Consider the following 26,532-nt stretch of genomic DNA (forward strand, 5'->3'; position numbering starts at 1 on the left):
GGATTCTGAATTCTGCCCCATTCAACAAATCAGAACAATCACCCTATCTTCTTCCTCCTCCTGCTTGTGGGAGAGGTCATGATGGAACCTGGTCCACACAACAGAATAAAGTTGAGGTTAGGCATCGAGAAAAATAAAGTCCCTAATTATGAAACATTTTACCAAAGGGGTCAGACTGTGGTGTCCCTTTCTTTAGAGTGAAAGAAAGGGTGTAGAAAGTTAAACTTTCTGGATGGAAGGCGGGGGAGTTCTCATTTGAAGCCAGGATAGAAACCATCAATAGGGAGCCCTGAGAGAGCTATCATCCTTTTGGGGGTCTCTCTAGCACCTTTTGGTATTTGAACCTACTGGCTTAGGAGTTAATGCACAAGCATCCAGGGTCTGGGGAACAGTTAAATCACATGAAAAGATTTGTCTGGACTTCGGTTTTCAAAGCATACTAACCTCAAGAAAAAGCACCATCACTATTTAACTTGTACACAAATTATCTAGTCCTCAACAAATACAAGCTAAGTGAAATGATCATTCACCCTTTAGAGACGGAGAGTTTGAGATCCCTAGAGGGTGGACCTTGGTCACTTCCAAGCCATTGGCAAATATCAGGAGGCATGCTAACTCCATGGGCTCTATTCTTACACATTTTTTCCTGTGAGTGACTGATTTCCCACTTCATTATAACGGCTATTGGGGCGGGCAGGGATGCTGGTTTCTTTACTTAGCCCCTGACAGTGCTGGCCCAGGACAGACAAAGTGGGCAATGCTTTCAGAAGACAAACACTCAGATTGCTAAGTACATCTTGCTCTCTAAACTCGACAATCAGAAAACATTTTCAAAGCACTCACCTGTCTTCTCTCTGAACCAAGGTACTGGAGAATCAGCCGGGTGTTCACACTGTGACTCCAGGTGTTTCCTAGGGCAGCCGTCACACAGCTGGATCCAGAAGAGCCTGAAATGACATAGGGCAAAACCATGATTATGAATGCCCACTCCTTGTAATGGTGTTTCACATAAACAAAAGTCCAATCATTGCTCATTGCTTAGAGACTCCTGGGGGGCTCAGTTCATTACCACCAAAGCTGACAAATTAGAGAAGAAGGAGAGAGGTTAAGGAACATGAGACTAAAAATAAAAACCAGCATGCGCTTCCTTCAGCCTCAGTGAAAGAGACCACCACTGAGCTAAAAGATAACGGAGGTATACATCGAGAAGAGCTTGCATGCAAGGCAGCTGGGAACCATTGCTAATAATAAATCGAGCCACTCAACATCCGTGGCAGAAAGGCATAATGCTACTACACAGAATAAGAGCCAGTTATGAAATAGTCTTAGTTTAACAGAGTTGTAAGACTTGTTTAGCTTGATAAGAGTCTTAACTCAATTTTCCTTATCAATATAGAAATGGCGGCATATGCATATAAAATTCCTTTGCTCTTCCAACCCCTGTGCGCGCGCACACACACACCACACCCACCCAGAAAAGGAATCCGGAAGATCTAACCATTTCATATCTAATCTGTATTAGACAACCTTACCCCCAGAAAAACACTCTTTCACCTTCTAAGGCTTTCCTGCAAGGGGGCGGATCTGAAGGACCCATCGGAGTTTCTAGTCTACTCCAAGTTGTGCTTCACCTACTACCTTACATCTCCAGAGCTTCGCTGACCCCTTTTGACATCACCAGTAGGAAACTATGCCTGATCGCTTCTTCTTCTTCCTCCTAGAGGCAGGCTCACAAATCCCACCACTTAGAAGACTGCCTACCCCCCTCCCCTCATATCTGGCACATCCTGAGATCTCCTCTGAATTCCCATGCCCATTTTGGCCCTGGGCCATGAGAGGAATCCTAGCCCTAAGGAGCACAGTGGGACATTCACTGTGCCTTGTATGCTGAAGATGCCATCTCTTTGCAATGAGGAGACTGAGTACAGAGAGGCTGAAGTCCACCAAATTAGCTAAAACAACATGAGGCCTTGAGCTTCTCATTCATTGACTGCTTACTGCATCATCTGATTTTCACCGCTCAGTCTTGAGTATTAGTCTTCTTTTCTTTTCTTTTTCTGGTCCTGTCATCTTTCAGGGCGGTCTACCAACTTTGTATGGCCTTATACTCCTGGGCCCAAAGATTACAGCAGATGAATGTGGGTCAGTGGCTCAAGGCTGGAGGTGATTTTGTTGGCAATGTGTAAGTGGGAGTGCTGCTGGCATTTAGAGGGTAGAGGCCAATGACGCTGCTGAACACCCTGCAACGCACAGGACAGGTCCCCATAACAAAGAATTATCCAGCGCCAAACACAAGGGTGCTGAGGTTGAATGCCCCTGCGTTAGACAACACCAACCATAAATTTTCTCTGGTTCAATAGATACAGGAATGAATTAGATGGAAATCAACAACTGGGACCACAACAAGCCTGAGGATTTCCAAATGAAGAAGAATTTAGCATAGGAAAGAATAAAATTTAGGGTGACCGTAGTGCATCATGCACTTCATTCAGAACATATACAAATTAATTGAAAACAAATTACCTAGACCACGCTTGTCTGATCACATCACTCCCTTACGCAAACTCCTCCAGCAGCCCTCCACGCTGTGGAGAAATACTAACCCCTGAACGATGCATCCGGGGCACTTCGTCATCTGCTCCGGAGTGTCCCTCTGGCCCCACTGCTCTAAGCTTTCTCACTGGATGGTCTCCTGTAACCTCCTGACTTCTCTGTCCCCATCCTCCTTGACCTCTTGTCAGCAACTGATAAAGCTTCCCCCTCTTTTGGCATCCAGTATACTGCTTCTTCTGGATCCCGATGAGTATTCTTTTCCTTCTCTGCTTTTCTTCTCCCTCTCTTCCTGGTTGTGGGTGGACTGCAGGGGGCTGACCGTGACCAATTTTTCTCCTGTCTACCACCCAAGTGTTTTCAGTGGCTAGGAAGGTAATGTGCATTAGTAAAAAGGCCAGCTGTTTGCATCTTAAAATGCAGGAGTCCTTTATTACTGCAAAAAGATATACTTTCTTCCATTCTTCTTAAAATACACAACCCTCTTGTCTTCCATTATCCCCTTTCTGAGAGAGACATATTAATAAAAAAAAATACTTTCTGTTATTAGAAAACTAACCCAGGAAAGGCAATATCAACTGATTTTTCTTTCCTTTTTTGCGTGTTTATAAAACAGCTTTTTTGAGATAATTCACACACCATACAATCCACCCAAAGTGTACAGCTCACTGGTTTTTACTATATTCAGAGTTCTTTAAGCATCACCATGATCGGCTTTAGGACACTTCATCACCTCAGAAAGAAACCCCATGCCCCTAGCCATGTAAGCCTCAAGTCCCTCTTTCCTGCCCCCCAGCCCTAGGCAACCATTAGTCCACTTTGTGTTTACTATGAAGTATTAGGAGATGATGAGGAGTAGTGGAGAAGGAGAGCATCCATCTATGATTGCAAGGGGGGCAGACCCTGGCTGCCCTAGCTATTGCTGTCATGTGACAATACGAGTTCATAGCCAGCCACATCTTTTGACTTTTAAAAGAGAAGCCAGAAGTCAATGTTTTAAGTACAATCTCCTGTTTAAAATGTTGGCTTAATTTAACAATTTTTAAAATGAACATACTTAGGAGCCGTATATCACTCATTGCCACCAAGCTTGCAACATCTGCTGCATATGGCATGTCCTCACTGTTGACAAGGACCACACCCCCACATGGATGATTTTGAAGCTTTTGTCTCAACCTAGGACCAGCCTTAGCACCTGTCCTCCATTTTCAACAAGAACTACAAGCCTGACCTAATGAACTGCAACAGTGTAAACTGAGTATCTTCGAATCAAGTTTATGTCTTCCCATATAACTCACTCTTCCTTCTTTGTCCCTTTCTTTGGCCTTCTAGTTAATCGGGTTTAGAACCTCAGTTCCATTTTTAAATTTCTCCTCCCATGCTTCTCAGTTCCAATAAATTGCAACGTCCTATTGATTCACCTGTAAAATCTCATCTGTATCCATTCCCTACCCTCCGTTCCTCCAACCCTGACCTTAGATCAGACACCCAGTACCTTTCACTAGGGAATGGCTGCTAGAGATTTCTAACTGATGTACATGCTCCTGTCAGTTCCTCCTCACTAAAGCCCATTCTCTCTTCTTCTGCCTGATTAACTTCCCCAAGCACACACCTAAGCACACTCCCCTGCCACTTCTGATCAAGTGTGCTCAAAAACTTTCAGTGGCTCCCAAGTGTGTCCAAAGAGTTCTAAATTCCTCAGATTGGCATCCAAAGTTCTTCTAGTTTGTGCCCAACCTGCCTTTCCACACTGCTCCCTCCATACCACTTCATATAGACTTCAATCCAATGTAATCACTTCTTCCCCATGTCCCTTCCACATCTGACATGCCTCTAGGTCCACATGTTGTCTTCGATACCACGTCCTGCATGCTGCTTTCTCGGTCATCACAGACATACTGTCTTCCTCCTCTAAGTTCCCATAATACTTTCTTTCCCTCTCTCACGTTACACTGTTTTCTCTCCTGCGGTATAACCCTTGTGTGTGCTTTTCTTATCACCCCTAATACATATTTTAAGAGGGCCAAATCCATGTCTGATTTATGCTAGTCTGCCCAAATAATTTAACTTATGCCTCGATCATTCTGTGTCACTGATACACAGGAGATACATAATAAAACCTGATTAAATAGTTAATAAGTTATTCCTACTAAACTTTGAACCATGTTATATATATTTGTTTTAGCAGCAGATTTACATTCTAATTCTATCTTGCTTCAGCTAAAATTAATAGCATTTTCACATTTTTCAAACAAACTTGTTAGAAGCTTGTTGCTTAGATGCCTGCTAAGCGATAGGATGAAGTAAGGCTGAGCTTTCAAGTTTGCATGTGACTAATTGGAGTTAATTCGTTTAGCACTCAAAAAATATGTACTTTTTGGTAATAAAATTATAGGCACTTTCCAGGTCTGGAAGATGTTTTCAGGAGTCAGAGACATATGTGGCCAGTGGTGACTATTTAAAGAACGCCATGTCCCTAAACCAATGAAAACAGTATAACAAAGTACCCATATACCTGGCTGCTTTCCGGACAGGTGAGCTCAGGTCCTGACAAAAGGCCATGAGTGCAAATGACCACGGAGAAGTTACTAATGGAAACCCTGAGTGAGCGGCTTAAGGAGATCTATTTTCAGGAGTTCTTACAAACATTACGCCACTACAAGAACAGTCACAGAGGACCTTGAAAGCTAATGATAAGAACAGACAATATTTTTAAAGTACTACAAATGAGGCACTAGGTGAGCCCTTTATATAAGGAGGGCTTACGTCTTGTTTGAGCTTCATATCTTAGTTACATCTTTTTTGATCCTCATAACCACCCTTGGAGGTAGGCAATATCATCACCCCTATTGACAAACTAAGGCTGTGAGAGATTAAGTCACTCTCCCAAGGTCACATGGTTGGTTAATGACAGGGTCGGGACTCAAACCGGGCCAACTGTCTTCACCACTACTCCACCTGGCCTTCTCCAGTCTCATGATGTCGAACAGCCCGCAACTGGGTCAGCCCAGTGGGGCCCTCGGGAAGGGCCTGAAGAGCCTGAAGGCCCATCTCTGAGGAGACACTGATGGAGGCATATTGCGAGCATCTATCTCATCACTCATCTGAATCTGTGTGTCACTCTGGCTCTACACCAGCTTCCTCTGTTCTGATATACAGTGATAACTCAGGGCAAGGGGTTTCCAGAAAGACAATGCATGCCCCGGCTTGGCAAGTTATTTAACCTCGCTCAACTGGCCCAGCAGCTGATTCATGTCAATCAGGTGGCCTGAAACTGACCCTCTGTGGTTGGAGGCCTAGTATTTCACTTAATGGAACCCTGAAGAGTGGCTATAGGTGGTGGGATTACTTGAGAGAGAAGCGGGAGAAAGGAAGGTGGGGAAACAGTCAGTTACTATAAATTTATAACCTTTCTTTTTTTAAAAAAAGATTTTATTTATTTACTTGAGAGAGAGAGAGCATGTGCACACAAACAGGGGGAACAGCACAGGGAGAGGGAGAAGCAGACTCTCTGCTGAGCAGGGAGCCCAACATGGGGCTGGATCCCAGGCCCCTGAGATCAAGACCTGAGCCAAAGGCAGACACTTAACCCACTGAGCCACCCAGGTGCCCCTGTAACTTTATTTTCAACTAGAAAATTCAGTGGCCTCATGTCTTTTGACTTCCAAACATTTCTGGCATAAATAATCATTAATGCTGTTTATGAGAAATTAAAGGTAGAAGGAATCTGCTTGCTGGCCTTTCAGAAAAGGTGATTTCCTGCCCAATGACCTAATTGGTCAGGAAAGAGATAAGTGAATCTTCCCCGATGCTCATTTTAAGCGGAAGTTCTAAAAATTAGGGCACTCTCTCCCTTTCTCCTTTTTGATGACTCTGATATTTAGACTTGCCAAGGCAGAGTGACTTCATTGTACTGGAATTTGGTTCATTTCAATACAGATAGAAATATCAAAAAAGTGAACTAGGTTTTGAAAATATTTTCATTATTGGGGATTTTTCATCATCATAGGATTGAGCTTGCGGAAGTATTTAAGTAAGCTACATGGAGAAAATCTAATTTGTTTACATTGAAGTCAGGTCTCTCTAAAACAGACTGTGGGGACATTCGTTCTCCACTCTCCGAGACTCTTTTAGGTAAGTCAAAGCACGTTTTCTTTCTGTGATTTCTTACCCATCTGTAAAATGTGAATAATAATTCCTGCCTCCAGGCAACCAAAGGTTCACGGTGACTTTCAGATGGAGATATTTGGTATATATAAATGACAGGAACAATGCTGATCGAACACTGAAGATGAAATTCTAGGGAGAAAGCAAGTCGAATTATCATCTTCTACATTTTTTATTCTATTAATAATGAGGCAAGCTAGTAAAGCTCAGTAATGAAGTGGTTAAAACAACAGGATTTGGATTCTGGAATATCTTTCATGACCACTATCTTTTGGATCCAATTCCTCATGCCTGTGGAGTGGGAGTTGGTTATGAAGATACATTTCTCACAAGGAAGGGGCTCTCTCCTTATTCTGCACACAGGGTGTAGTCCTTGTGTAATCAGACTGGAGGAGGATAATCAGGTTGCTATGTAGTCTTGATTTCCAAAAAGGTAATGGGCTTCTGGTACCAACTCGTGTCAGTAACTAGAAGAGGTCTGCTGGGGGGCCTTCAATGAGGAAGCTCCTTCTCTGAAAACATTTCAATTTATGACTCCTGTGCTAAGCATTTCTGGGAGGTCAAACTGAATCTCCGGTACATAACATAAAAGTGTCTGTCCCATAGCAAAACAATCAACTTTAAAAAATAGACCTTTCCATGTTAAAAATAATGAAAGTATAAACAAAGCGCTGACTCCCAGGATTGGGGGGGTGGGGAATTCACAGCCCAGGAGGGCTGGATATCCTGGACATTGATCCCTCCTGTCCCTTTAGATGAAAGGCAACTTACTGAGATTAGAAAGAGGAAAGAAAGAAGGAGAGAGAGAGAGATGGAGGGAGTGAAGGAAGTAAAGAAGGAAGAGAGGGAAGGAGGGAGGAAGGGAGGGAGGAGGAAAATACCTGTAAATCTTTTCAGGACTGCAATAAGTTCAGGAAGGAGATGGCATGTTACCATTGGAATGAACAGTCTCTTTCTTATCTTTGTCCTCACATTCTAAAGCATGTTCTGTGTAATGCATGACAGCATATGGTCAGCTGCTGGCTACACAGCAGGACCCTAGAGTTCTATTTCCAACTTAGCTGTGGGCTTTTAATGAGACCGGGTGGGAGAAGGAGAGTGATGTAACGAAGATCATCAGGGCGGGCCTTGCTAACGACCAGTTACTTTGCCTCTCTGAGCCTCATTTTCCTCATCCATGACAAGGGGTTGTTGAAAATGATCTCAGAAGTTCCTGCCTCTACTAAGAACTTTGAATCTATGGCATTTTGATGACAAGACATTAGCTCTTCATTCTGGACCTCACCTTTCCCAGGAGTTTGAGAATGTTCTACTCCGTGTGCTATCTTTGAATGGCTGTACCCTACCACCTATCACCCATTTAAGCCTGAAGAGAGTGCAGACATGTGGTCCTTTTCCTAAGAGTAGATTTCCCTCCAGACTAGGGATTTTCTTAGTCTCCCCTACCTACTAAAACCTTATGATGGGTAAACATGGGATGGCCAGTGGCCAAGTCCCAGCAAACATGACTTCATAACAACAAAGCTTAAAGGTGGGAGTCTGAGTGAGAGAGGAGGGGTCACAGGGGATTACCATCCATTTGGTTCAGTTTCTCCTGTTTAAAACCAGGCCCACGGCAGTGGCTGAGCTTCAGCACATACTTTTTGTTGGGTCATTCATTTGAACTGGGGAAGTGACTGAGAATCTTGGTTAGCCTCAGTCAAAAGATGAAGTAGGGAAACATTTAGATCTGCTTTTCCCTAAGTTCCTCAGAGTAGCCTAAACTGCCTCTGTTGGTGGATCATCAGGTCTTGTTTTATTTGACACAGAACGCCAGAATTTCAGCAAGCAGTGCTGAAGAGGATGAATGGGGTATAAAAGGGAAGAAGACTACCTAGGATAGGCTATTTCTAGAATAAGGATTCAAGATGACCTACAAGCTCCATGAGGCCACAGTGCAAAGGTATCACATAAAAGAGATTTGGACAGGCTCACACATCTATCCTCCAGCAATATTAATTTCCTTGGGGGTTTGTGGTTCATTAACTGAACCTGTGAACCAGCTGTATTCAGTGTGCACTCTACTTCCTCAGGCCTTTAAAATTGACAATGGTCTGTAGGTCAAGTTCCAACGGAAGTGATATTTCTGACCTAGCTCTATAAATAGAGCACTGGAAAAAACCCATCAGCTGCAAATGGCCCAGGAAACACACGCTATCTATTAAGTAAGTAACCGCAGTATCTGTACTGCCATTTTAGATGGGAAAAAAATATCTCTTGTTATTTATAATCTTCTGAGCTTTGAGATTCTCAAAATACTTTAAAGCTATTAGTCTTCTTTCAAATTTACAAATAAAGGATCTGAGGCATAAAACCACACAATAACTGCCTCAATATCATCTGTGCCCTGAGGAAGGCATTTGGCCTGGTAAAGGATAAGGCTGCTTCACTTTGGTAAAGCAGAAAATTTCATCCCCAGTGTCTCTCGGCTAGAGGTGAAAGATTTGAATGCAGTCCAGAGTCTTTATTTACTTGCACAACACACCTAGGATCCACGTTCCAATAAAACTGGTTAGTGAGGAAGGTTAGAAATGTGAAGACGACAAGAAAAAGTGGGGCAATCAGAACCTTTGGAATGCAAGAGCTGGGGATGGGTTAGTCGTCCACAGCAAAAGGAAGAAACAGAGTTAGCTAATCACTAGGACGAAGACTGGTATGCCCCAGCACGAACCACTCACACAACTCCACTGGCTTTGTGTGGGGAGAACATACTTAAGTTTCCCAGAGTCTTAGTATGGTTACATAAGTCATCATCCAAACAGGACACTTTTGAAAATGAAATGGGGACATTTGAATAACTATATTGGGATAACAGAGATAAATCAGGGCTGTTCTGGGCAAACCAGGATGCATATGGGAAATCCCTAGAACGGGATGGAGGGTGCTCACCCTAGTCCACAATGCCTCTAATTTACCAACCAAGAGTTCTATAGGGGACACTGCACAGAACTGCTCTGCTATGTTTGCAGTGACAATCACGAACGTCCTCAAAGACAGCTATAAAAACGATAATAGGCATGGGGAGAACAGAATGAGGATGTCTGAATAGAGAGAATTCATCTCCTCCCACCTAGCTTTGCTTCCAACGTTCCCCAAGAGGCCATGCCCCTGAAACCTTTCTCCAATATAGCTTTCTCCAGCTACCTTCTATTTAAGGGGGGGAAGAAAGTCCTGACTGGTGACCTATAGCCAGATCTCCTGACCCTTTGAAAAGAACTCTTTAATTAAAAATAAACTCACTCATTAGAGTAAATGCATGCTATTCGTAAGTAAATATTAGCAAATAAAACGAAGAAAATAAAAACCCAAACATTTCATTTTCTTTTCATTTCATTCTGAGGCATTTTCATTCTGAATTTAGGCTTAATTCAACATCAACCAGGAAGATGCTTATGTGAAATGGATTTTCTTCTATCGCAATGTGTTCTAGACTGCAAATAGGTGAATTCCTCAAATCATGCCAATTGGCCATCTTGGTATGAGCTTTGCTTTTCTACTCTCATTGCAGAATTCAAGGCAACAGGTGGATACCAGAGTTGGTTTCTACTAAGTCCTGGTATTATATGTGGTCATCTCATTTTTTTTCAGGTGACTTTTTTTTCTGGCCGAAGCAGAAGAAATACAGTCACTTAATCTGATTTCAGATTATCTATAGTCCTGGCTGCTGGGGGGAGAAAAGTCCCTCTCAGAAGTATCATTCAGCCAACTGCCTCTGGAGAAAGCTAGGAAGGACAAAACACGGCATATCCTTTATCAGTTATTTTTCCTGGGGAGAATTAAACTAGAGTGAAGTAATGTTAGATCCAGGGAACTCGTCTGGACAATGACAGCCTACCTGACTGAAGAGCAAGGGACACACCAATAGTAATGGGGAATCAGCTCACTAGGCAAACCCAGGACCAGGAGATAGGGTCCTTTCCCAAGGCCTTAGCTGATGCAGAATTGGGCCCAGGTTAAGTCTGCTGTTGCTCAGGCGGGCTCTGCATCCCTGGCTCTTTGCAGGTAATAAGGACAGAGGGGGGAAAATGCTGTTGTTTATCAGGAAACACGTTCTAGAAGAAAAATCATTTAAAGATCATTAACACAGAAAGACATTTCAACTAAATAGAATGTCTAATCCTGGACTGGATCTTGGATCAGAAAAAAACAAAAAGTTGCCATAAAGTACATAAGTGGGACAGCTGACAAAGTCTGACTTTGGCACATTACATAATAGTATTATATCAGTGCTAATTTCCTGGGTGAGATCACTGTATCGTGGCTATTATGTAAGAGAAGTTCTTGTTTTCCCGAGATAAATGCTGAAGTATTTGAAGATGAAGCGTCATGATATCAAATGGTTTCATAAAGATAATAATAAATTCATATTATAAAAAAGAAGTTGATAATAATAATATGAGGGAGATTTTAAAAATGTGGCAAAATGTTAGAAGTCTAGGTGGAGCATGTGTGGGAGTTCATTGTACTTTCCCTAGAAATTTTCTGTAGATTTGAACTCTTACGTAAAAAAACAAACAAAAATAAACAACTGTGAGAGTGTAGGTTGGCCTACTCTAAGAGTTGACTTGGGTCACTGATAGAAAATCAGGACCTAGGACTGGATCTCTGGAGAAATTACCAGGGCATTGTTTCACCTGCATGTTTATGCATCAGAATCACCTAAACCAGGTAAACCACTTTTTAAAATGTAGAATCCTTGTCCCCATCCCAAACCTAACGAATCAGCATCTCTGAGGGGTGATGCCCAGGAGCCTACAGTTTCAAAAGGCTCTCCCAGATAACCCCTTATATACATTAAGGTTTGAAAAAAATCACATGCCAGGCATTTGCTATCTTGCTTGCAACTACAGACTTCTCAGACCTCATGGACAGTCCATGTACTATTGTGGATTCACTTGCATTTAAAAAAAATCTCCACCTCATATCTTGTCATGTAGCTCTGAATTCTTTTCCTCAGTGTACGACCCCAGGCTGGCAAATGCCCTTTGGCCCAGTTTTTAAGACTCCTATCTGCTGACTTTATCCGCCACCCTACTTCCCAAGGGGAATAGGGAAGAGATGTAAACTGTTTAGAAACGCCATAACTCATCTGCTTGGAGTTGTTGTCAGAGGAGCAATCCAAAACCCTAAGTCAGCAAGTGGAGGAGGGGCAGCTGACGGCCTGCGGCATGAGACAGGACAGGGGTCGTGATGAGGACCAGGGCCCCCTCAGGCACAGACCCTCATTAAGGTCCCTTGTCAGTCAGGCTCCTTGACCTGCATTTCTTCCAGACACCAAACATAGCTCAGCTTTCAGAGCTCGAGCTTCCCTTTGTTTCTTCAGTGAAAACAGGAACAGAGCACAAGCGAGGGAGTAAGAGAATCAATGGGGCAGGAGCTAGGAGCCCTGAGGTGCCCTGAATACTCCGGAGTACACTAGTATATCCGACCAAGTCAACTTCAACCACACTAATCGACTGCTTCCCTCGATCCCAGCACATCAGTGTCATCATTATTCCCATTTCATAGACTAAGAAGTGGCTTTACTGAAACCCGCCTAGTGTGAGGCAGAGCTGGGGCCTGGGCCCAGGCACGCTAGGGCTTTCTGCTGACCAGCTGCCTCCCTTTCGGCCTTAGAGAACACATCGCTGTGAAGAATGCTTTTAATTATCACCTTGCCCGGACTGCAAAGATTTATTGTTATGCTTTCTTCCCACCCCGTCTCAAGCACCCCTTTGGGAAGTAGCATGATCATGATAGGAATCAGGATATTTTCATGCATGGGAGGGAATGGAATGCTGGCATCACACATGTTTGTTGCCTCTGAAGGCTGTGAGAAGGGGATAGGGGTTATGAAACAGAACGGTGAGGGGCGCCTGGGTGGCTCAGTAGTTAAGTGTCTGCCTTTGGCCCAGGGCATGATCCCAGGGACCTGGGATTGAGCCCCATATCGGGCTCCCTGCTCTGCTGGGAGCCTGCTTCTTCCTCTCCCACTCCCCCTGCTTGTGTTCCCTCTTTCGCTGGCTGTCTCTCTCTCTCTCTGTCAAATAAATAAATAAAATCTTTAAAAAAAAATAAAAAGAAAGAAAGAAACAGAACAGTGAATAGTTCGGTGAGGCGATCCCCAGGTCCTCAGCACCCTGAGTTTTAGACAAGAACCCAAAGATACTTGGGTTGTCTTTCCTCACACTGATGAGTTCAGCTGGGTTGCCAGGTTCCCACTGTTCAGCTTGTGTTTCCTTGACATCTGAAGCTGGGCTTCCTGCGTCAAGGAGAGGAGAAGATGCTGTACTTCTCCCTTTTTGGGGTGTGCACCCGGATACACACACCCCATGGTTGTCATGCCAACATAAGGCTCACAACAAATTGGGGCCACAGAAGAGGGAAAAAACTCCATTCATGACCGGAATTCACAGTGGCCTCTGGATTGCAAGTTGCAGGGTCCCTGCCATGTGTGGATTGCCCGGGTGTGGGGGATCTTGGGCAACAGAGATGACCTTCCTTTAACTTCCTCCAGTACTCCCTCACAAGACTGCCCTGATCCCTGGTGGTACAGTCAAGTATTTTTAGGCAGGAGCTTCATGGCAGGAGAGGGAACTGATGAACAAAATGTGCTGATGCTCACAGGACTATTTTAATTGGGGGGAACTGGTTTTGGTGACAGCAGGCGGTCAGTACACATCTGTGAAATATGAGTTCTTGAGCAAAGCAATTTCCTTCTTCCTTGAAGGCCATTGTTTATCTAGAAAGAGGACAGAACTATGGGTTTACTGAAAATGACCAGATTCAACAAAGTGATCAAGACCACCCACTCGGTATAACTTGTCCCATAGCTCTGACGTCACTTGTTACAAGACATTATAGTAATGAATTATGAGGTAACATTTTGGAATAATTAGTATGTTCCAGACCTAGGCTCAATACCTTATGCACACTATGTGATCTCTATGAGGGAGATGCCATTATCATACCAACTTTCTAGGGAAGGAGGTTAAGCTACAGAGAGAGTAAGTTATTGCCCAAGGTCACCCTGCAAATGGCAGAGCGAGGCTTTGAATGCAGCAGTCTGACTCTTGTCACTTCTTTCCTTATTTCTTTCAGCCATTTAGAAAATATTTAATCACCATTCATCTCTCTGTCTCTGGGAGAGAAAACTCAGCCCATTTTCTAGATACTCCACTCATGTTCCTTTCCTCATTAAGTTGTAATATTCAATTTCTTATTCAGAATCATCTGTGCCTGTCTAGGAATGCATATTTTAATAATGTTCTTTCCCTATTGTTGGGAAACTCTTAGTCATATGATACGTTTCTAGAAATTGATACCGAAGAAAAATAAATCTCCAGGTTCTGTAGATTTCCAACTGAAAATATGTGAAATAACCTTAGTTGCCAAAATCATGATTGGCTTTTCTTCCATGAATATAATCACATCTGGTTCACCCTCTTTGCCAGAAGGACATGATGATATATCTTTTTTTTATACCTTAGGATGTTTCTATTTTATGACATTTCTAAGTGGAATTGCTATGTTAATCATCATTGCAATCCCATTGATAATTACATTATTTCTTTTACCGATGTTAACTCTATAGTGAAAAATAAAGCAGCAGAAGGTAAATGTGATAGAGTCAGAAAAGCCCCACAGGAAGCCAGTTAGCCCATCTTCTCATCTGTAATATGGTCATGGGATAGGAAGGGGGTCAATAATCATGGTTAACACTCACACGCATCTACAATGGGCCCGAAGCAGTTCCAAGTGCTTTCCGTGATACAAATCTTTTGGTCATCCCAATAACAACATGAAGGTGGATACTAGTATTGCCCTGATTTTTAAGATGACAAAAATTTACCCACATTTGTGTAGCTAGTAAGTGGTGGACAGAGGATTCAAAAGCTGAGTCAGACCCCTGAGCCTGTGTCCCAGCCTTGCCCATGACTCTGACAAGCAGCGAGGGCTGGGAGTCCTTGTTCTCGCTGACTTCCCACACCAGCAGCTAAGTCTGACCCCAGCAGTCAGATTATTATAGCATCCTTAGCCAAGGATGGCCCATAAGGTTTCATGACATTATCATAGACTCATCTTGTTTATGAAACAGAGTAATGAATGGTACACACAGAAAAGTCACATATTAAACATTTTTTTAGTAAGAGATTTTATCATCATTGTTTTTAGGGAAAGTGACATGCCTCAGGTCACACACCAAGTCATGGGGTCAGTACTGGTACAAACACCCCTTCCTGGACACTCCTTGAACCTCAGGATCTGTTGCTTCACTTAGAAGACATCATGGCCTCCTTGTTGATCAGGTACTTCCGTAACTGCGTACAGCGCTGTGCAAGACCAAAGGGATCACGTACCCATTTCCCAGCAGCCCTAGCTCTAAATTAAAAACAGCACAACAGCAACAACATAGTAGCAACAACAAAATTATAATAAAATACATGGCGGAAAGAGCTTTACGGTGCAAAAATGTCCTTAAACTGATCATCTAGGGAAGAAAAGGGAGGGTTCCTTCTTTTAAGAGGCAAGTGCTGGCCAGCAGGAACCTAAAACTCATTATTATTCTGTATTTTCTTTTTGTATGACTGAAAAGTTTTTCTATCCTCCTCCCTCCCATCCTTATCAAAAGAATACCCCCAAGACAATCACAAACTTTAAAAGCAGCAACGTGTCACTTCAAAAAAATTTTAAAATGAAAAATAAAAAAAACCACGGTGGTTGCAAAACAGCTTTGTGTAGAAGAAGGTCGAGTTTTCTCTTAAGAGAGGCTAATTTCATAGGGTTGGGAAAGAGAGAGATGAGGGGGAAAGGGTGGGAGCACAGAAGAAGGGGAGGCGGGAGAGGAGGGGATAAAGAAGGAAGAATCGCTGGCTTTAAAAAGCAACATTGTCCAGAGAGGTGAAAGGGAACAGATGGCCGTGGAGAATGTGGCCCTCAAAGCCCAGAAGAAAGGGGCAATGCTGACAGATCTTGCTGTTTCCCATTGACGCCTGAATGTTCTAGTGTGGGGAGCCGAGGCCAGTGCAGGGGACAGACCTCTGTTCCCAGCGGCTCACTGGGGCACTGGCGCTGAGGCTCACTGAGAAAAAGAGCAGGGGAGGGGAGTGGGGAGGGCAAGCAGCTGTGACCACAGAGGGAGGGACAGTGGGGGGCGTGCGGGCTTCCACAGCCTTCTCTTCTGGCCTGCCCGGGAAGGTCAGCCCAGTGCTGGTCTGTGCCCTGGCAGAGGTGAAGGAAAGGGCAGCAGCTGGGGCCCAAAGTCTCGGCGTCCTTCCCCGAAAACACACTGGGGGAGGCACGTCTGGGACAAAATAGATACCTTGAGAGAGGGAAATGAAGAAAATATTCCAAATGCTTTTGGAGGATTGAGACATTGAAACTACAATAAACAAGAAACTTAGGTCTTTGAAGGAGGTCAGAGAATTCTGCCAAGTAAATCCCATATTATTTCATGGAGTCTCAGGGCAGAGAAGGGATTTGGAGAGGAAACACAAAAGTGAGTTGGTGGCTGACCCAGTAAGGAAGGAATCCAGGCGTCCGTTTAGAGGTCTGAGTCGGCCCCCAGAGAGGTGCAGGATTCACAGTGGAGCTTTGCAGGGCACAGCGGGGTGGCAGGAGGCACAGAGGGAGCTCCTACATCCAGGGCGTGTTCATGTGTGTTCACGTGTGTGCGTGGGACAGGCATCTGGGGGCACTGTTTGTGGGCCCATTGCCTGTGGTTGCACCACACCGTAGGATGTTACTGGAAACTCACAGGTCGCCACAGAGTGACGCTATTGCAGGCGCCTCTCCCCTCCTGTAAGGGGAAAGCCCGACAGGCAGCGCCTGCAGATGGAGAATGGGTGTGTGGGGGGGAGGGTTTGCAGAAGCAGCCATTACAGAGAGGCCCATCGATTTCAGGGGACAAAGACACAACTGGTGTAATATATATATCAAATATATATACCAAAGTTATTAATATAACTTTGACTGGGAAAATTATTTTTCCAAATGACCTCTTGACCTTTCCCTACACCCTCCAGAGGACGATGACAAAATTGAGCCCTGCTCCTGCCCACTAAGGAGGGAGCCACAGTCTTCCTGGCTCACTGTCCAGTGGCCCACGGAGAGCTGCACCAGCTCAAAACATTTCTCTGGTTTTAATTTTCTTTCTTCTTCCCTGATCCTGAAAATGAGAGAGACCTGAACTCAGGGCGGAGGGTCTTCAAACAGTGGGGTATGAGTGTGGAGCAACAGATCCTTTTTCAGAACAACCATTTGGAAACATTCCCGCATGTCTCAGGCCCCCATAAACATTGCTCGCTCCTCGAACCCTTGGTGGGGGAGGGGACGTTAAAAGGTGGCTCTAAATGTATGTAGTGACCTGGCAAGTTCACTTTCATTTGGGCTACATCTCTGTTCTCACATGCAAGAGGATGCCACGATGGCCATCAAGCCCCGTATTTTGCACCGTACGAACATCTGAGCTCCTGAGAAAATCCCCCCCAGAGTGGGGTAGTAAAAAAAGATCAACCATGATGAAGACCTTGCCTTTTATTTCTCTGCTTCATCCAAATTGCTTCCCAGGCACTTTTAGATTTAGAAGCTCCACTAATCAACCTTATAAACAGCAGTCCAGCCAATGTATAGAAATTACTTTGTATAGCTTCTCAGTGAAATTACCCCAGGGGACAGAAGATGCCCAGGACTTTAACAATCACAACATAACACAGCCTCGGTATGAGAATAGAAGACAAGTACACTTTGACATCCCAATTGAAACTCCGGGCTGAATCCGACACAGAAGAATGTTATTACCTTTCCTAGTCTGACGGCACACTAAAGAAATTGGAGAAGTGGAATACCTATTAGGTCCCCGCTAATCCTCCTCCTAAATTCAAAGCAGGGCTAGTCCCTGGAATTCATTTCTGAGTATTCTTACTCTCCACTATTGTTAAACAGCTCAATTGATAAGTGCTTGCAGCTAATAATGCTTTCTACTGAACTCACCCCTCCTCTTTCCCAGCAGCTCAAAGCACTTTACAAATATCACCTCATTATTCTTTATAACACTCAAGTGAGCCTGATAGGTGGAAAGGTTCATTATCTTCTCTTTACCGATTGGGGAAATAGACAAAGGAAGAAGTGACTCGTTTAAGCCAACAAAGCAGAGGCAGAACCAGAACGGGAAACTCGGCGGTCCTCCTGACTCCAAATGAGCACATGTCCTGTGTCAGCTTGCAGAGACGTTCTGCTGACAAGGCAGGATTCTCTAGCTGGGGGCTGTGTTAGAATCAACAGGGTTGCAGAACTTGCGGCCCTGGCTGGAGAGGAAAGGGCAGGAGTTGAGATGGAGAAGCCCCACTTAAAGGGTCTTCATTAGTTGGGGCAAGTCACTTCACCTCTGAGTCTCAGTGTCCTCCTTAGGGAAAGGAGGGGCTTTGATTAGAGGATCTTGAAGGTTCCTTTCAGTTCTTAGATAACTAGTGAAGTGCGAGTTTCAAAAGAGGGGTTCGAGTTTTCACCAGCCCCTTGTGATGTCTGGGCTTCATTTGTCTTGTAAGCCTGAAATAGCATCCTGTCTCTTTATAGAGTGCTCTCTGTCATCCACTGTTCACACAAATGACAATGGGGATCAAATCAGTCAGTGCAAGGGAGGAAATGGAAGAGGTATTCCTGGGGTATCTAGGCCAAGGGCTAATGAGAGATGGAGACAGGCAGGGAGCAGGATGACGGAAGACTAGAAGGGTCAAAAAAAGAAGAACTGGCATACGTTTTGAGTTATGCCTGGGTCCTACCTAGTGGCACTCCCTACATTCCAGGGAACCAGTGACAAGTCCTCCAAAGCTAAGAAGGCCCCACAGAAACAAGGTTTGCTTTGCTTTTTCTAAGTACATGATTCACTTGCCAACCCCCAAGCCCCAGTGAACAATGCCCCAATGTACCCTGTCTTGGTAGTTTTCCATTTAAATACAATTTCATTTTAATGAAAAACACCAATGTGCCTTCAAGTTAATTAAAACTGGATTTTACAGGTGGCGTCATAGTTTATGATTTGTGTTGTTTGAGCCACATATGCCAGAGCCTTTAGAAGACCTGCAGGATTTTATCTCTGTGATCTTTTGTACTTTTTTCCCCTAAATGATGATTTGATACTCTTCACTTGCCACAAGAAAGTTGGAGAGAGAGGACATTAAGTAACACCAACATTTGTTTACAGGAGAAGCAGCCCCCCACAACCAGTATAATGACCCTGGAAAGAGTTTGGGTGATGAGCCGATTATAGCGACTGGATATAAAGGACCGACTGCACAGCTGCCAGAAAGCAACACATTTTTGTAATATCTCAGTTGTTTCTATTGGCTGGCCTTCCTTGCATTCACCATGGGAACTGAGTCAACACACTTTCTTGCTTTTCTTTCAGTGATTGCAGTGCTTTCTCCTCCCCCCACATACAGGGAAAAAGAAGCAGAGAACAGATAGCCCCTGAGAAGTGAAGTCTTGATGATCCAAAAAAATGGGTATGATTTTATTTATCTCCAGGTCCAGCTGCAGAAGCAACTAGTTGCAAGCTTTATTCCATCTGCTCTCTCTGAGGACCTCAGCCTGACCTCGTGGAACCTTCTTTCTGGGAAGTTAAGGAATTTCCAGGATTAGCTCAAGTCCTAAGGCTGCCAACTGTGACAATCTACAAAGCTCTCTTAGGTAATGATTCAGACCCCACTTCTGCTCAAGGCCAAGACAGTTCCCAAGGAGTTGGAAATATTCTCATTTCCTGGACCTGGACTAATAAGGCCAGTTGACCCTGGAAGAATTTCAGAAGGGCAAGCTCAGCATCTCTGCATACTAAAGACTCAACAACTGATACACCTTTTTTTTTTTTTTTAAGATTTTATTTATTTATTTATTTATTTGACAGAGAGAGAGACAGCCAGTGAGAGAGGGAACACAAGCAAGGGGAGTGGGAGAGGAAGAAGCAGGCTCCCAGCGGAGGAGCCTGATGTGGGGCTCAATCCCAGAACGCCGGGATCACGCCCTGAGTGGAAAGCAGACACCCAATGACTGAGCCACCCAGGCACCCCAACAACTGATACATCTATGACAACAGAAATGTAATTGAACTTGAAAAGTGAGGATTAAGAGGTTGGATCAGAAACAAGTTTTAAAAAGAATACCACAGAAAAAGAAGGAAGGAAGGAAGGAAGGAAAGGGAAGGAAAGAATGGAAAGGAAGGAACGAACAAAAGGGAAGGAAGGAAAGGGAAGGAAAGAAGGAAGGAAGGAAAGGGAAGGAAAGAATGGAAAGGAAGGAACGAACAAAAGGGAAGGAAGGAAAGGGAAGGAAAGAAGGAAGGAAGGAAGAAAGCCTCATAAATTTAATAACAGTTGACCTCCATCACCTGATTCTGGAGAAAGGCATCTTCTGAACATCTCCTGAACTAAACTTTTGAATTCTCCAGCAGAGGCCAAGTTTCCAATGCTAATCAGGTAAAACGTCAAATTCCTCTCACCATCACAATCTCAAGATGAGGAAAAAGGAAAGATGAATCAATACTCTCTTCTGTGGGGTGACCTGGAGAAGAGTAAGGCTTTAGATGCTACCAGAGATTGCACTGGTTTAATGGAGCCTAGATCACTCTAATCACTCCTCAGACACTGTCTTTCCCTGTGCCTCCTAAAGAGTACAGACATCTGGCTAGGCGATGGATCATCAAGCTTCTAAGTCTATTCTGTGACCTCCTTAAGCCTCAGTTTCCCCATCTGATAAATAAGAGAGTAGGATTAGAGTCCTCCTACACCCCTCCCATCTCCAAGATGCCCTACTACTATTGTATCTCTGCACGGATTGGCTCCAGCATTTTCCCCACCGCAGTACATTATCTCTTTTAAGCTTCACCCAGTGCTTGTCCCAAGGGGTCCCTGACAGTGTCTGAAGAGTGTCAGGTCAAGCATTTGTACTGGATAACAGGGATATTTACTTCTCTTCACTCCTGCAGGGGAAAGTTAACGTCAGAATACTAGTGTTCCAGCTGACCTCACTCAGGAAAACCCACTGGCATATGCCAATAGATACAATCCAAAATGGGTAAGGATAAAGACCCAACTGGGAAGATTTAGTGTGGAAACCAAAACTACAACAGGCTAAGCTCTTAGTGTTAACATCTAGGAAATAAATGGGCAGCTTTTTAAATAAATGACTGGAACCTCAAGGTTTACATGTTTCCACTACTCAAGATTTGCAGTCTAGTTATGACCCTGCTCAGCAACTATATCCATGACAATGGATTTCCACAATGTTAGTTGAGGAAATTTTAAGAACAGTCAGCAACTTGACAGAACTTTTCATTTAAGGACTCCAAAATGTTATATAAGTATTATTTCTTATGATCCCAAACAGATGTGATGAGACTCTGCATTTAAGAAATAAGGAGTTTATTACAGACTTATCTCAAGTTAAAAAATAAGCTAGGATTTGAACAGAGACTCCAACAAGCCACTCAGAAAATTATCCACCTTCCTAATGTATTACATATTATCAGAACACCTGGGTTTAAAACAGTAGAGAGAAATTCAGAAGATTCATTGAGAAATAAGAGGCCCGACTCAGTCTTGAGTATCTCAGTGATCAATCTGGCAACTCAGTGGTCTATTTGCTTACCACCTTTATTCAGAAGTCCCCTGGAAACCCGGCTAAGATGGACCACATCTATCTCCCCCAACATGGGGCTCGAGCTCACAACCCCGAGATCAAGAGTCGCATACTCTACCGACTGAGCCAGCCAGGCACCCCAAGTTCCACTTTTTAAGTTATCTTTCAGCTCAGTTCAGAATGCAGCTTCCTTAAGAGAGAGACCAACATTTAAGATACTCTGGTAGATCTGATACATTAAACAAAAGAGCAAATCACAAAGTATTATGTGTACTATGGTCTAATTTTTGAAAAAAATTTATAAAAGTACTTGTATTGCCTAGAGAAGTGCCTAGAATTATAAACACTGACATTTTACATTATCTTACAAAAGTAGGACACTAATTTTTATTTTTTGGCTGGTACATACAACAACATGGATAAATTTTATAAAAATAACGTTGAACAAAAGATACCATACTAAAGAAAATGTACTATATGATTCCATTTATATAAAGTTCAAAGACAGGCAAAGCTAATCTATGGTTGTAGAAATCCAGATGGTGGTTACCTTTGGGTTGGGAAGATATGGATAGTGATAGGAAGAGGGAGCTCCTGGGGTACCATTAATGTTTTGTTTCTTAATCTGGGTGCTGGTTATACATGTGTGTTTACTGAGAAAGCTCATGGCATTGCACACTTGTGAGGTATATGTTTTTTGCTATGTTATACTTAATTTTAAAAGCTACTTAAATTAAAACAAAACAAAAGAAAACCTGAATCTGGAGGCTTCCATACACAACTGTCGGGAAGTAAAGAGAAACAACTGTCTTTTGGGTGGGGAGAAATCTCTCAAATTGCACTTCCAATTGCACAACTGTCTTCTCTTTGTGGTGGTGATGACAAAGAAGACACGACCATATCTCCATAGCTCCAACCCTGAGGAAAGGGGCTCTGGAAACTGGCTCCACCAAAGCAGGACAAGAAACACAGGTTTACGTCATGGAAAGATCCTAACTCATTACTGTCAGCATCCTTCACATCTCCCTTGACAACACTGAAATAATGGTGACTCTGGAAATCCAAGTTCTCATCTCCCTCAGGCTCTCTCTAAGGGTTGATCGGGCCGCATCAGATGCAGCCACACGGCAAAGTGTGCTTCCTGCCCTGAGCTTACACTCACAAAAGCAAACAAAAAATGGCTAAACCTGCTAGAAGAGATATTCAGGGAAGGCTGAGAACTTTTCTCCCCCAGTGCCTAATCAAGACCTGGCATAGAAGAGGGGCTCAATAAGTACTTTTCAGATAAGTATATATATCCACTTTCAAAAAGAAGAAATTGTTACGGCTCAAGTAGGAGTCACCATGAATGGTAAAGGAAGGTAAAAGGATGGAGTAAGAGGACACATACTTGATTGGTGGTAGGGGTTTCCCCCTGCTATCTGCAAATAGACTGTGCCTCTGAAACCTTTTGTAAACTGAAATGGCATAAAGTGAAGAAACAAACACCATGAATGTATATAGAAAAAGTTCTGAGCGTTTCCAGACTCAAAAAATAACCTCTCAAAGGCTTTTCTGATACCTTAGGACGCATCTTGCTAATAATGCAAAAAAGAAATTTGAGAGAAAGCACAAATGCTCACAGACACAGTTCTAAGCTCTGGCAGCTTGAGGCTGAGCTGCTGCTGAGTGCGGTTCCCAGGGAAGGAGCTGGGAGAGGCCCCATCGCTGCACAGGTGCACCCTGCCTCCATAAGGTCTCGCTGCAACACCAACACTGCATGAATGCTATTTTTGCTTTACTCGTAAAAACGAAAATCCTTCAGATTTCTCTCGTTAATAAGAACAAGTATTGATGTAGCTCTTTCCTAAAAGCAAAGTGGCATAAAACGAACTTTCAAAAAGCGGGGGATACCCGTATGTCATCTCCTATTGCCCTTGTAGTGATCCCCAAGCAAGCTAAGTCAGGCTAACTAAGGCATGGAGAGATCTATGTTGCTCTAGATATTTGGTAAAACCATTTAGAACAGCACAGTCCAAGAGAAGTATAATGCAGCCCACAAATATAATTTAAATTTTTCTGGTAGCCACATTGACACAGAATAAAAAGAAAAGGGTGAAATAAATGTTAATTATATATTGCATTCAGTGCAACATATCCCAAACACTATCATTTGACATGTAATCAATATGAAAATTAAGATATTTTCCATTATTTTTCCTGATACTGTCTTTTTTTGGGAGGGGTAGGGGCAGAGGGAGAGCGAGAGAGAGAGAGAATCTTAAGCAGGTTCCACGCCCAGCATGGAGCCTGACACGGGGCTCGATCTTACAAACCTGAGATCACCACCTGAGCTGAAATCAAGAGTCTGACGCTTACCCGACTATGCCACCCAGGTGCCCCTCACTTACGCACATTTCAAGTGTTTAATGGCCACATGTATCTAGTGGCTATTGCATCAACAGGGCAGGTCTAGGATATCCACCTGGTGACAGTTCTTTCAGAAAAGGTGAACGGGGCGTGTGTGTGTGTGTGTGTGTGTGTGTGTGTGTGTGTGTGTGCAAGAGAGCTTGAGAGAGAGAATGAGAGAGAGAGACTAACTTGAAGGTATTTAACACCAGTCTCATCTGCCCCTGAAGTCAGCTTCGTCCCAATCCTTAGCTCTTGCAGATATACCAGTATCCTTGAGATAATTTCCACTTTTGCTTACACTACTTTGAGGATGGTTTCTGTCACATGCAATCAAAAGAGTCTTACATAAAAGAGATAAATATAGAGAAAACATGCCCTATAGGTGCATCCTGCTTAGAGGCACAATGCCTGTCCAGGAGTTGACACTAAGTCAACATTGTGGAATTTATAAATCAAGAAATAGAGTTATTAACAGAAATTCTACTCTGAAGGCTTTTCTGTCACTCGCTGGAGGTTGCACAATCAATTTGTACATCACTTTTGAGAACAAATGAACCAAAGTCTAGTTCCAACTTGAAATATTCCAGGTGCATTTTGGCTGTAAATTCTGACTCCAACAGGAGTTTAATAAGGTGCAGGCGCTACAAGTTACCTGGATGCTATCCATCTGAGGCTGCTGCCATGCAGCAGAAATGAAAATGACAGCCTTTCTATCAGCCAGCATACCTCCTGCTTCATCTCAGGGCTTGTCTTCCTGCCAACGCGCATTTATTTCCGTGAGTCTTCAGTTAAACACGGAACTGGAGTTTGAGGAGAATGGGTCTGTGGTTTAATTGTGCTGAGGAAAAAAGTGGTGAGCAACTGTCGCTGAAAGCATGGCCCAGATGGTTTTGTTACTAAAATGCCATCAGTAAGTTTGGCATTTTGGTGTTGCTTTTCATTCTGCCCTGTTAGGTTCAGACCTGCATGGGACAGATGAATGGACACACAGTTTCATCTCAATTCGGATTTTCCCGTGTCACAAACCAGTCTCAGGGCGGAAAGCTTGTATATGCTTTCCCTGTTCTCAGATCTCATTGCAAGCAGTCATCCAGTGAGCTGGCAGGGCAGCACTAAACGAGAGGCGGAAACAGTCCCCTTCCCACTGCTCCACGAGAAACCCTTCTGGAGACAGACAAGAGAGAGATTTCTGTAAAGAGGAGTTCTGGGTCAGCTTTCAAAACCAAAAGGCACATGCCATCCAGGGAGAAGGAGGAAATAGGAAGGGTCAGTGGGGTACTAGGCAGCATCAGGGCAGAGATAGTCAGAAAGGACCAAAAAAAGCAAGCTCTCCATCATCTCCTGCTGTTAAAATCCCTAGACAAGCCCTGCATGGACTGAATGTTGGAGGAAATTTGCAGAATTAGCTGCAACTCCTGCCATCCAAAGAGGTGTAAGATATTTAGTGGGTGCCTTACAGCAAGGAGAGGAATGGGAAGTGGCATGTTATTGCTACATTTGTATGAGTCATAGGCTTGTAAATGCTTTATATCCTGCATAGATCATTCAACCTTTGAGTTGGGAATTTAACCCGTCTATGGAGCTGCTCCTGATCTGCTCTGGTTGCAAGGGTTGAGCAGGTCAAAGAATACTTAACCTCTAATATTTGAATTTTCTGCTCATCATAATTATGAGTGGGAGAGACACTTAACAGATGGAGCCCCCAGCAGGAAAGCAGGATTCCTGGGTTCTGCCAATAGCTTGTGTGTGGCCTTATGTAAGTCTCTGCTTTTATCTCAAAATTTCTATTTGTACAAAGGGGGCAACAGTAACTTCCAAAGGAGAAGTTGGCCTAAATGTTTATGAGATCACATCTAAAGAACCTGTAAACTTCGGAAATAGTGCTGAGGGAATAGAGCAGAGTGTTTAAAGGACCACCTTAAGTGACCACAATAAGTGGCTAAAGGCACAGACTCTGGAGCCAAGCTCTGAATTTCAATTCTGGTTCTGTAACTTACCGGCTGTTTGCCTTGGGACACACTGCTTAACCTCTCAGTGCCTCAGTTTCCTCGTCTATAAATCAGAGCTAGTAAAGTACCTACCGCATATGAACTCAAGTAATTTCATATATGTGAAATGCCTAGAGTCGTGTCTGGCACATATGTAAATATTAGCAAATTTTGCTATTAATAAGTACAGCATACTTTCTTTTTATAGCTGGAAAAGATTTCATAAAATATTTAGTCCTTCTCAGAAAACACCCTTTCACAGATGAGAAAACCAAGGGTCAGAGAGGTCAAAATAAGTCATCAGAAATGATTTCTATATCTTGGCCAGTGCACCAGCAGAGACAATGACATTGCTGAACTATTCTCAGAAAGTGCTGTAAGTGTCATTGTTGAATGCTCTTAGCGCTAGACTAGGACCAGGAGAAAGACATGTCCTTTTGGATGTAGTCCTGGGGACAACTTAGGCCTTGCTTTCTTAGCTGCCCAGTGAGCTCTTCTGCGAGACACAGCACAGAAGAGCATTTGGTTGGTGGTACGGTGCCATCCAACTTCCAAAACGGTCAGCCTGAAGTTGTCAGTTGCCTTGAGGGGGTGCTAGGAGGGAGGGGGTGCTAGGGATGAAAGGCCCAAACCTATCACATTGACTAGAAGAGTCTTTGGAGGAGTGAGCTAAGTCTGGAGGCTTACATTTCTGTTGTAGGGGCTGGGAAGCCTCAGCTCAATGTGATGCAGCAGTGAGGGGTGGCAGACCTGGCAGGCTGCCCAACGCAGAGAGGCTGTGGCCCAG

At 43.6% G+C, this 26,532-nt stretch overlaps 1 protein-coding gene across 11 annotated transcripts in view; it reads right to left on the minus strand.

Annotated features, from left to right (window-relative positions):
- RAD51B (RAD51 paralog B) overlaps positions 1–26,532 on the minus strand; it is a 677,123-nt gene that overhangs the window by 167,503 nt on the left and 483,088 nt on the right. For all 11 annotated transcript variants that reach the window (XM_008700443.2, XM_008700473.2, XM_008700456.2 and 8 more), the window contains one exon: positions 844–947. In XM_008700443.2, the coding sequence (XP_008698665.1) occupies positions 844–947 (104 nt within the window). The remainder of the gene's footprint in view (positions 1–843; positions 948–26,532) is intronic.

The sequence above is a fragment of the Ursus maritimus genome, unplaced genomic scaffold (assembly GCF_017311325.1).
Source record: "Ursus maritimus isolate PB19 unplaced genomic scaffold, ASM1731132v1 scaffold_25, whole genome shotgun sequence".
Taxonomy (NCBI): domain Eukaryota; kingdom Metazoa; phylum Chordata; class Mammalia; order Carnivora; family Ursidae; genus Ursus; species Ursus maritimus.